Raw genomic sequence first — 11,820 nt, 5'->3', positions numbered from 1 at the left:
CCAATATCAGTAGTATTTGATGTGTGGAAAGTTATACAAGACAAGGTTCCAGTTGTTAGATATTTAGACTAAATGTTGATGTGGACTCTTTGGTAGGAAACAAACTGTTGTTCATAGGGATCTAGGTGAAGAGTTACAAACTGCTTCATGTTGATTCATGTTTAATTTAACATCAGATGAGGCTGATTTCACTAAATGTTTCCATTCAGATACTGACATTACCACTGAACATATAAACTGACATTTCAACACATGACATATCTGATGTTTACTGAAACACATCACGACAACAAGGAGAGTGAATCAGGAAATCTATGCTGCACTAAAAGCAAGTCTCTGCAGTGCTCAGTGTTCCACTGCGTAGCTGAACACATCACCTTAAGATTTACTGATTATGCAGAACAGTTATAAGCAGTTCTATGCGGAGAACTGGTGGATGAAGGTGAGCTGCTCTGATCTGCTGCAGGAGGAAACGACACAGGAAGTGAAGGAGATGGAAGATTCCTCAAATAAAATATGCAGCAAAAGAGGAGGATCTACCAATAAGCAAGTATCGTCCCCAACTTTCTACAGAGACGTTCTTGAAAAGGTTCTACAGACGTTCTTGAGGTCAGAACTTACTCAGAGGTTCAGTCTGCCCTAAAACAGGTTCCTGCAGTGGAAAACTGAGTTACACTAGAACAAATGACGTATAAGAACAACTTTTTCCATCATCTGCAGACTAATTTGTCTTTTCGTCAAAGGTCTGTGGACATCAGTGAAACCAGACAGCCAGGGGTCAGAAGAAGCTTTCAGTTCTGGGTACTGCAGGTCAAAACATTTAGAACATGTTGTTTGTGCATTATAAAGGTGTTCTAACAGACTCAGGTCAGTGGAAGCAGTTGCTGGTTTGTCTTTGTGACAGAACAGGTACCAGTAAACTCCATCAGAACCATCTTTTGGGTTCTGTGTCTCTTTAGCTTTGTTCAGGTGAGAAGCGGAACCAATGTTTCTAGCATCAGTTCATTCAGTTTCCACTGTGGAACCAACAGCTTCCCATTAAGTTCTATGCATCACCATGGTAACCGACATTCCAGATAAATGACAGAACACCTTCATGATTCCTGCAGAACTCGGTGTGAGACGGTGAGAACATCAGTCTCAGAGCTGCAGGAGATTTTTGTGAAATTCGACCAAACTTTGCTGCAGATTAATTTAAATCTGGACGGACTCAGTTTGAACATCATGTTTACACAATTCTGTTTATTCAACAGAATCCAGTCAGAACCGGACAGGATGGACAAAAGTTTATAAAAAACATTAAAAAACGTGTAAAGGTGCTCAGATAAAAGCTTAATCAGCTCAGCTCCTCTTACACACTGTCTCTGTTTCTCTAACAGGTTGTAGAGCAGCAGCTGGACGCTTCAGAACCTGATCAGATCAGGGATGGCAGGAGTGTGTACATGCTGGTGTTTCAGTAAATAGCCTCATCCATGTTGTCGTCGCTGTCTCCTCCGAAGTCTTCTCCGTTATCGAAGTAGGACATGATGTAGTCGGTCTCCTGCAGAACAGAACCTTCAGTTAGTCCAGAACCAGTCCACACAGACTGGTTTGATCCATCACATGTCACGTATAGAATCACCTCCTCGAACTCCTCCTCGTCGTACTCCTCGTCTCCGTCGGCGTCGTCGTCCTCCTGCTTCTTCTTCTGCTCTGTGTTGTCGTCGTCGTCGTCCTCTTCGCTCTGCTGCTCTTCCTTCTTCTGCAGAGTCTGAGCAGGAACCAGAACCAGAACATTCTGTCACGTTATTAGTTCTTAACAGGAAACCTTTCAATAATCAAAGCAGAATCAAAAACTGAATCTCTGAATGTCTAACAGGTCAACATTTAATTACAACTTCTAGTGAAAACACATGAACAGGAATTTGACTGAATCATTAGTTTTACTTAGAAACTGAATTTACTCTTTTTACTTTTAAGTTTTACTTTGCATCTTGTACTTTTCACTTACAAACATAAATCCTGCAAGCTTTTAGGATTTAGAGAAAATATAAATTATACATGACGGAATTCCAAGGAAGCATAATCTGAAATGTTTCTTTCTCCTCCATTTCAGAGCAGGTTCTGATGGACCTGTTGCCTGTTAAAACTGTTCTGGTTCTACGTTCCTGCAGGTGTTTTCAGTAAATCCACCAACAGAACTGGTTTTCTCACCTCCAGTTTGATCAGAACTTCCTCCTTCTCTCTGACCTTCTTCTTTTTCTTCTTCTGAGCCGACTGAGCGTCTGAGCGAGCGACCGACACACCTGAACACAGAGTCCAGTTACCATACCTGACAATGTAATCAGATTACTGAGAGAAATCATGCTACTGAGAGTAATTAGATTACTGAGAGTACTGACCATCTCTGGCAGGTTTCCTGGCATGGATTCTCAGCTCTCTGGGGAATCTCTGCCAGTCTGAAACAACAAGAAAAAACACATTCATCACTGATCAGGACGTATTGATCACTGATCAGGACATATTGATCAGGTGGGGTCTCACCTGGAGTCCAGTCCATCAGTCCGTCTGTGTGCTCACTGCTGTGGTATTTATCGGAGTAACGCTCCACATCTGGACAAAAACAGCAGCTGATTAATCATAATCTTTCCATGTTTGTTTTACACACAAATTGATTGATCTCCTTGGAACATATTGGTTATTGATCTGATGTGTAGTTGTGTGTCTGGCTGTAGCACAGGATCTCTGGGGACTTTATGTTGCAGTTGGCAATAATTTGCCACATGAGACTTTAAAGCAGCAACTGCAGTCTGACCTCTGAGTGCAGCAGCTGGCTGGATGAAACACGGTAAACTCCTCATGGCTCCTCTGAAGTCCTGTTTCAGAGCCAGTAGGTACTCAGCCTCCTCCCCACCTGTCAGAGGGAGGGGCTTCTGCTCCATCACCTGGACAACAACAGGACAGTCAACGTTTCAGACTGTTTCTGTTCACTCACACGGATTATAGCAGCTTGTGTCTGCAGAGAATCACTGATGTTCAGTCAAACATCAGTGTGAGACGGAAGGAAACTAAAAGACTTCTGACATGTATGTAGCAGGCTCAGAGAACATGCATGTAGCAGGTTCAGAGAGCACGTATGAACGGGTCTTACAGGGAACACAGGTGTGGGCTGCTGCAATGTTGGAGGCAGAGATTCTCCTCTGTTGATTCCGACTGAGTCCACACTGAAACTCAGGGTTCTCCGACTCCGCCCACGAGCCGCCATCACTGTTGCTGAATGGACCGGATCAGAACCGACCCTCCAAGACCGGATCAGATAGGACGCAGGTGAATCTGGATCCTGACAGAACCACCAGAACACAACTTTATTTATCTCACCAACATATCAGAGCAGCACTAGAACATGAACCATACAGAACATGAAGAAGGTATCACTTGTTAACCTCTTGAAGCAGGACAGAACCAGTACATCATCTTCTCCACTAGTGACTCTGATGATCTCCTTTAGAACCTGGGCTGGTTCTTATCTCCAACTCAAACATAAACACTGGAGAACCAGAAGATATTCTGTGTTCTCTGTACAGCCAGGTTGGATGGATGAAGAAATTTTCATCTTACATTATTGATTCATAAAGTTCTGCTGTTTGTTTTAAATCAACAGAACACAGCAGAACCTCAAATGTTTCTCTGGAACCCACAAAACTCGACAGAACTGGTTTTATGCAATTTTAAACACAGTGAACTACAGACCTCCTTCAGCTGTCTTGGAGTTTGTAAAACTTTTTAAAAATATGTTGTTTTATGAGTATTTATTTCACTGAAGTGTGCTGGTAGTGTGATTCTGAAGGTTCTGCTCTGCGCGGGTCTCTCTGGAACAACAGATGGACCTGAATAAACACAAGTTTAATGTAACTGTATCAGTGAAATACAGTCAGACTGGTTCTGATCCAATGAAATGTGACTGGATCAGAACCACGTTGGATTTGGTTTTATTCAGCCCTGACTTATATTTGCTCTACTGCTGCTTCATGCTGCCTCTCCAGGTGAGTTCACCTGTACCTGGAAGAGGCCATGCCCCCCACAGGTGCAGCTGTTCACCTTGATGAGAAGCTTCACCTGCTGCTCTGCTGCCTTTGTTCTGTTGGACTCTGTGAGCTGGTATTCTCCTCATATGTTCAACTTTAGTTTCTGCTTTATGATGCCACACAGCGAATATATAGAACCTCCAAAGAACCTACACCAGGAGAAGTCACTTAGATTTTATTGTTTGTTTTTTTTTTTATTATTATTTTATTTTCATTTCATTAATGCATTAATCTGATGTTGAAGGTTAACTGTATGAAGTGTTGTTTTGCTGTTTCAGTCAGTAGATTGTCTTGAAATCTTGACTTTCCCTCGGGATTAATAAAGTATCTATCCATCTAGATTTGTTCTCTCAGGTATCAGGGTGACGCTGCTGTAGCTCCTCGGGAGTGTTGGTGACACAGGTGTACCTAACATTTACTCCCTGACATGTACTGAAACTGTTGGAGCAGTTTTTACTGAGATCACTGCTCTGAACGTTTTCAGACCCCAGATCAAAATGTGTGGACAGAAAACTCGACTTTTTCACCGAGTAAAAAATCTTGTTGTTCATTAAATGAACAGAGTATTTAGAATCATTATAATAGAATATCCTTTATTAATCCCACAAGGGGAAATCTGTAATTTTTGAGACTGTATTTAAGTTATCTGCAGGATTCAAACTATAAGCCTATTATACTTCAAACTAATAGTCTATTATACTTCAAACTATTAGTCTATTAGCAGATCTCTGAGTTTATGCTTGGTTAGATTTGTTTTATTATTTATATTAGCAGCTGTACGCTTGGTTGACTTTATTAGCTTTGTTTGCTATATTAACTCTGCGAGTTTAAATAACTCCGTTACAAATATCAGCTCTGTTATGTCAACTATTAGTTACATTAACTCTGTGGCTCCGTTACTTATATTTACTGTTAGTTATAGTGTAATAGGAGGTGTTAGCTTGTGTTCACTGTGTTTGCTATATTTGCTCAGTCAGTTAAATTAACTCAGTTACTTTAACACTGTTAGCTATATTCTTTGAATTAGTTATACAGCAATAATGATGGTTCTGTTCACTGTTAGTTCCATTAGCGGCTGTTAGCTCCGTTAGCTTTAAAGCTCGGTTAGTTCTCGTAGCTTTGTTAGCTGCAGCTCAGTCTGACCTTTAGTCCGTGTCTGGCTCCGCAGGTAATCCGGGTTTTCCTCCGCAGTGGGTCATCTTCTCTCCAGACCTTCAACCGGAGACTCTGTCCCGTTTCAACCGGACTGTTTACCTCCTTTTTGTTTACATCCCGCTCGGCGCCATCACTGCTTCTTCTTCGGTGGAGCCGCTGCGCTCTGCTGCCCCTGCAGGTCAGAGTGTGGAACAGCAGCCTGCTGCCACCAGCGTCCAGTCAGGTTCACACCAAATTCTTTCTTGTTCTGCCTCCTTCTTTGTTGTTTGTTGTCCCTCTGATCCATCCTTCACTGCTTTAGGTCCTTCTCCTGATCCTGCTTTAAATGCATCTTTTTCTCTTTTCTTTCATCATTTTATTCATTGTTACAGTTTCTCCTTTGGAACGCTGTTTTATTCAATGTCCAACATACACAAATAAATATTCCTATGAAATAAATACATTATAAAATAAAAGCCCTCTGAGATAAATGGAAGCATTTAATTTCTTTAGTTCAGGATTTATTACATAAAATCATGTTTGTTTATTTCAGAGGGATATTTATTTATAGAACAAAGCAGCTTCCATCCTCCACCTTTCTGTTTAAATTCTCCTCGTTATAATTCAGCAGCTTCACTTTGACCTTAGCTGACCCCCCACCCCCAGGGTCACCCCCACACCCTCCATCCGTCATCAGGCCCCGCCCCCTCATACAGAGACTCCGCCCCTCAGCTCCATCATTGAGCATCAGTGAGAATCAGTCCATCAGTCTGCTTCAGCATCCTCAGAGCTCCAGTCCATGAAGGGAAGAAAAGAAGAAGGAAAATAAGCAGAAACTAAAGAACCAGAAGAAGAAGAAAAAAAGGATTAATTTTACAACCTGACTGAATGTTTGAGTCTCTGATGTTTTGGATTTGATGAAGATGAAGATGTGGAGCTGGAAGCTGCTGCTGCTGCTGCTGGAGGGACTCTGCTGCTCAGGTCTGGTTCTGTTCACTACATGTTTACTACACGTATGTGGTTAAATAACATGTTTACTACACGTATGTGCTTAAATAACATTAACTATGAGCATGTGATTAGATAACGTTTACTACACGTATGTGACTAAATGAAGAGGATTCACACAGTCTCAGATTTCTGCTGCAGCTTTGAATCAAACATCACAAATAAAATGTGTGAAATCTGACACAGATTTTGGTCTTTGAGATGAAAAATGGAAATAAAGACAAATTAATTTTATATTATTCTAAACATGTTGACCAACATTTGACTTTAAATTGCACTCAGTAAAAAAAAGCTGCAATTTCATGTTGTAAGATTTGAATTTAGCTTTTAAAGATGTTTTCTGTTTGTATTCTGTTATTCTCTCTTTATTTGATTATCATTAATGATAATATTTCTATTAATATCCATATGAGGCAGTTTATGGTCCGCAGGCAGATGTTCCAGAGTCTCACTGAGAAAATGTAAAATTTAGATGTGAAGCTGTTGAAATAATTTCTGATCCTTCAGAGCAGATTAAACACTGAATATTTATAGTAAAAACTCAGCAGGGTTCACTGAAAGCACTAAAACATAAATATTGAACAAATGAAGGTAAAATACATTTAATGTGTTTTATGAAACAGCTGCTGTCTCTTCATTTGAATCCATTCAGTCTTTTTCTTTATTTCCATCCTCTTTTCTGTGATTCTCTTTCTCTCTTAATTTTTATTCCTTTTCTCCATCTAAACTTTCCTCTTTCTCTCTCTCATTTATTTCTTCTCCCATCCTTCCATCATTATTTCTAAAAGTTGTTTCTCCTTCTGTTCTGGTTTGTTGCTTATTTGTTTGTTTACTTTCCTGCCAGTGTGTGTGTTATTTTGGAGGCGTTTGGCTCGGAGCTGCTGTTCATTGTTTTCATTCTTTCTTCCTTCAGACTTTAATGAATCCTTTAGTTCTTCTTTTATAATTTTTAATACTGACTTCTTCTCTCCTGTGTTGGCTGTTTGTTTGTTTACTCCTCCAGCTGTTTGCTTGTTTTGAAGATGTTTTAATCTGATTGGTTATTCTGTTGTTCTTTTTATTACACAGTGTTGAACTTGAACTTGTTCTGATTATTTCAAGCCACATTAGTGTGTGTGTGTGTGTGTGTGTGTGTGTGTGTGTGTGTGTGTGTGTGTGTGTGTGTGTGTGTGTGTGTGTGTGTGTGTGTGTGTGTGTGTGTGTGTGTGTGTGTGTGTGTGTGTGTGTGTGTGTGTGTGTGTGTGTGTGTGTGTGTGTGTGTGTGTGTGTGTGTGTGTGTGTGTGTGTGTGTATTTATGTGTGTGTGAACAGACGGTCCATCATTCGTATTCATCAGTGTGATTTTCATGCAGCAGACAAAGTGTTTTGCATTTTTTTCAGAGTTTTTGTTCCTCCATCATCAATAATTTATATCAAGTCAGTTTTTCAACACATTTAAAGCAGATGCCTTTCAAAACAAAATGCTTCACAGTAAAAACAGACAATGTCAGTAAATAATAGTTCAGTTTTCATATTTACTTGATTGATTTAAATATTCAAGTTCAGGTGCTGCGATATCAGTTGTTATTCAGATTTTTAAAACTAAAAAACAGAAATATTCCAGCATCTTAGGCACCATAAAAAGATATTTTTTTATTAATTCAGTGTTTAATGAAGAGTATTTATATGTTTAAAAAAAAAAAACCATTCAGTGACCTACAAGATAAAAACAGATATTAAACTTGTATAATCACATATAACGGTTAATGATTTATTTACACAAAAACTGTATTTTGGCACATTATTGCTGTTTATAGCTATATTAAATGAAAACACATTTATTCACTATTTCTGCCGTAAAAGCTTCAGTCATCCTGAGAAATCTGTCATTTAACAAACGTGTGAAATATTAAAACCAACATCTTTTCTGTTAATTGTCATTAATTTGATTTAATTTTAAGAACATATTTATAGTAACAAACTCTATTTCCGTTGTGGTATTTTACATTTTAGACATTGAAATTCAGGCTGTTTTCACAATTTTACTGATATTTTTGAGTCTTTCTGTAAAAATCAGTCAAAAAAAAAGCAAAAGTTCCATAAAATTACAGAAGTTTTGCACCTGAAACAGTACATGTACTGTTAGATCATTTCCTCATTAGGATCAGGAGAATATATGACAAAAAGAAACAACAAACCGAGGATGAAAACTAAGAAAAGTGACCTGATAAACCTGCAGAAAAATCAGACTTCAAACCAGGAACACAGAAAACAGATGAATCCTCAGCAGATACCTTGAGTCTGATCAGATTATGGATCTCTGATAGTAGATTATTGATCAGTGAGTCTCTGGTTAATTAACAGTTTGAAGTGACTCAGCAGCTTCTTAATTGGATCCAATTACTGTCATTGTATGGATGGAGGGAGACATGAGACCTGCTGTGGGGGGTGGGGGGTTCTCAATCTGGTTCTCAGGCTGCTGAAGGATTTACTGAGTTCTGGTCTGGTCTGGTCTGTTCTGGGGCATTGGTGGTGTCATAGAAAGCGTGAAGTTCACGGTCGACATCAGTCTCATGACCTTTAGCCTGGAGGGGGGGTGGTTCAGGGGATTTAGAGGTCAAAGTGAAGGATCGGGGGGGGGGGGTCAGTCTGCTGGTTTAAATGAAGCCACCCCCACCCTCCAGTATTTGTAATGAGGACGCAGATGGAGGATTTAATCCTGAATCCAGAGACGATGTTCAGGTTCATCCAGCAGCTGGTCCACTAGACAGGCAGATGCGAGGTTTCAGCAGGCAATGTGGGGTCTCATAGGAGATACAAGGTTTCATAGGCGATACGAGGTTTCATAGGCGATACGAGGTTTCCTAGGAGATACGACGTTTCATAGGAGTTACGAGGTTTCATAGGAGATACGAGGTTTCACAGGCGATACGAGGTTTCCTAGGAGATACGACGTTTCATAGGAGTTACGAGGTTTCATAGGAGATACAAGGTTTCACAGGCGATACGAGGTTTCAGCAGGCAATGATGGAGGTTCTAATGTTCAGACATGGATGTTTTCTGAGTTCAGCAGATGTGACTTCTCAGTTTGTTGGCTGATGTTGATCCCAGCTGTGGTCCAGAGTAGAACCACAAGCACTGATTGATTATCTATTGATTATTAGATAATTCGGTAGACTAAGTATCACTAGGGAGTCTAAATTCTGTGACTGCAGCTTCTTCAACGTGAATATTTTCAGTTTTCTTTCCTCCATCTTTGGACAAAACGCAGAAACACAAACAGACATGACTGAAAATACCCTAAACAACACACAGCCTGACTGTAAAAGAACTGCAAAGAACCATAAATATTGACGATATGAAGACCCCGATCAATAAGACTATATATTAGTTGTTGGCTAATAATCTCCAGCTGTTCTAATAATCGACAAACACTGAATTATTACCATTAAAATAATGTTTAATGAGGTTCTGGCTCCAGAACCGGTTCTTTAATTGTTCATTAGTACTGAGAGAAGCCTGCACACAGAAGTTCTGTTGGGTTCTTTCAGTCTGATGTTGAAGAACCTGGAGAACGTATGTTCAGTCTGAATGAAATGAGCTCAGCTCTGGTCCAGATCTGATGAATGTCCAACATAAATGTGGATCAGTTTGGACTCTGGAGGTGAGACTGAGCTCAGCTGTAGTCCAGAACCAGAACCAGGTCTGTGACTAACAGTAATAAGGTTCTCATCACGTCAATAAGAGCTAAACATCAACTTAATGTTTTGTCTAATTCAAATAAGCCATTCTGTCAGCTGATTTAAAACTAAATTCAAGTTGCAGAAACTTAAAAATGGTTGTAACAAACTGTTAATTCCTCATCAACTCGTCAAGTTTGTTGATTGAACACAACTCAGTTTAAAGTCATCTGAACATTTCATGCAAACTGAATATATTTAAAGGAAGGTTCTGGAGGATCATCAAATCCTGAAGTTTCTAAAATCAGACTCTATAAAGCTGCAGCCTGAAGAACCACAGATGGACCGTTTAGTTTGTCTGAACGTTCTTCAGCCTGATGTTCAGAATGAAGCAGCTGCAGCTCCACGGGGTTCTGCTTGTTTTTGTGAGTCTGTTGTGTCTCGATGCACTTTTGTTGTGCTGATTGTCTCTTTGACGCCGCAGACGGAGGTTCTGGGGGAGGATTCGTGAGGTTTTATTCCTAGTGTCGTCTCGTTTCTCCTCCCACATGATCTGAAAGAGCAGCTGAGTGATGGAGGAGCTGCAGGGTTCAGATCTGGAGGTTCAGATGTGGAGGAGGAGGTGGTGGAGTCGGGGGGCGAATAAATGAATGATGGGGGAGGAGAGGTGGGAAGGGGGGGCCTGGGAAAGTCGACCAAGTTCAAGTTGAAAGGCGACGAAGGAGACGATGAGTTCGCCCACGGATCAGATTCATAATTTATTGTGTTCTAAGCTGTGAAAGTATCTCCGTTTAATGATTCGCTGCTGCTTCTGAACTGAAGGCTGAGGTTTGATCTGATCTGAGGTCTGTTCCCGGTTCGGTTCAAGTCAGTCGGATGAACTCACATCAGCTGAAAACTGTTTGTGCTGCTGATGAGACAAAACTGATGAATAAAAGCCAGATTTCAGGGACTGCGTTAACTTTATGAACAGAATCTTCATCAGGATTTTATTTCTCAGTTAAATTATCGGTCCAGATATTGAGATTTAGATTGATAGAGTGACATTAACATGCTTCATTCTGAAACCAAATGATTTGAAATTCATCCATTAAGTAGAACCACTTTCTACTTAGAATATAGCAAAACTCTTTGATCCAATTTACAGATTTAAAGGAACAAATCTGCCAATACTGAAATAAAAATGCAGAGACAGACGTCAGGTTTGACATCAGCTGTTCAGAGGTCAGAGGTCAGCCTCCCTCCATTCATCTGACTGGGCTGTCAATCAAACCGCACAGAGTTCAAGTGCAGCTTCAGGAACAAAAGACCAGAAGAAGAATGAGGACGACTGAAACATCCGATCAGAAACACACCATTTAAATCCCAGAAAAACATCCATTTATATGATCAAATACAAACAAAATATCAAAATGAATCTAATAAATCTGCAGGGAGACAAAGAACTGGAACATATAGCTGTGAGCTCATCAATTTATTCTCTGTTCTGATCTGAGTTGGAAAACAAGAAGCTTGAACAGAACTGTTGAATTAAATACAATTTTATTCCCAAAGTTCTGCACATCATCAGGGAAATAAAAGAGAAAACAGTAAAACCTTATGAAATAAAATATGAAACAAGACAAGCCAGAATCCACTGAAAACTGTTTCATGTTCTGAGAGGTAAAAGGTTAAAGTTTGAGTTTCTCAAATGCTGAAAAAAAAAGTTTCAAAAACTACTAGATTCTGATCCGAGCCTGAACTTTTCTCAGAACTGTAGATGTTTGACTTTCAGCTGCCAGATGTGCTTCAGTTCATCTAATGAGGAAATCTTAACGTCTGGTTCAGAACCTCTGATGTTCTTTTACTGAGACTCTGTAGAAGAAGTTACCAGCAGAACACTTAGAGGTTCTTCTGCTGGTTCTAATGTCTGTGATTTTCATCTTATTATCACTGTGAGGAACCAAACAGGAACC

At 39.9% G+C, this 11,820-nt stretch overlaps 1 protein-coding gene across 1 annotated transcript; it reads right to left on the bottom strand.

Annotated features, from left to right (window-relative positions):
- Window positions 1-1,222: 1,222 nt before the first annotated feature.
- Window positions 1,223-5,366, bottom strand: polr3glb (RNA polymerase III subunit GL b). Its single transcript, XM_023298112.3, has 8 exons — window positions 5,208-5,366; window positions 3,131-3,319; window positions 2,795-2,924; window positions 2,524-2,592; window positions 2,382-2,438; window positions 2,194-2,285; window positions 1,622-1,750; window positions 1,223-1,540 (listed from the first exon to the last, which is right to left on the bottom strand). Exons 2-8 carry the CDS (start codon window positions 3,242-3,244, stop codon window positions 1,454-1,456), a joined length of 678 nt encoding a protein of 225 aa, XP_023153880.1. The 5' UTR covers window positions 3,245-3,319; window positions 5,208-5,366; the 3' UTR covers window positions 1,223-1,453.
- Window positions 5,367-11,820: the final 6,454 nt, after the last annotated feature.

Source organism: Amphiprion ocellaris, chromosome 9, assembly GCF_022539595.1.
Source record: "Amphiprion ocellaris isolate individual 3 ecotype Okinawa chromosome 9, ASM2253959v1, whole genome shotgun sequence".
In the NCBI taxonomy this organism is placed as follows: Eukaryota; Metazoa; Chordata; class Actinopteri; family Pomacentridae; genus Amphiprion; species Amphiprion ocellaris.
The sequence above is the reverse complement of the archived record's forward strand: the minus strand, read 5'-3'. Positions and strand labels throughout refer to the sequence as shown.

Coding starts and splice junctions, on each gene's coding strand:
- polr3glb (XM_023298112.3), bottom strand. CDS start 3,244: ATGGCGGCTCGTGGGCGGAGTCGGAGAACCCTGAGTTTCAGTGTGGAC. Junction 2,286..2,381: donor CAGGAAACCTGCCAGAGATG/GTCAGTACTCTC, acceptor CTCTGTGTTCAG/GTGTGTCGGTCGCTCGCTCA. Junction 1,541..1,621: donor ACGAGGAGGAGTTCGAGGAG/GTGATTCTATAC, acceptor TCTGTTCTGCAG/GAGACCGACTACATCATGTC.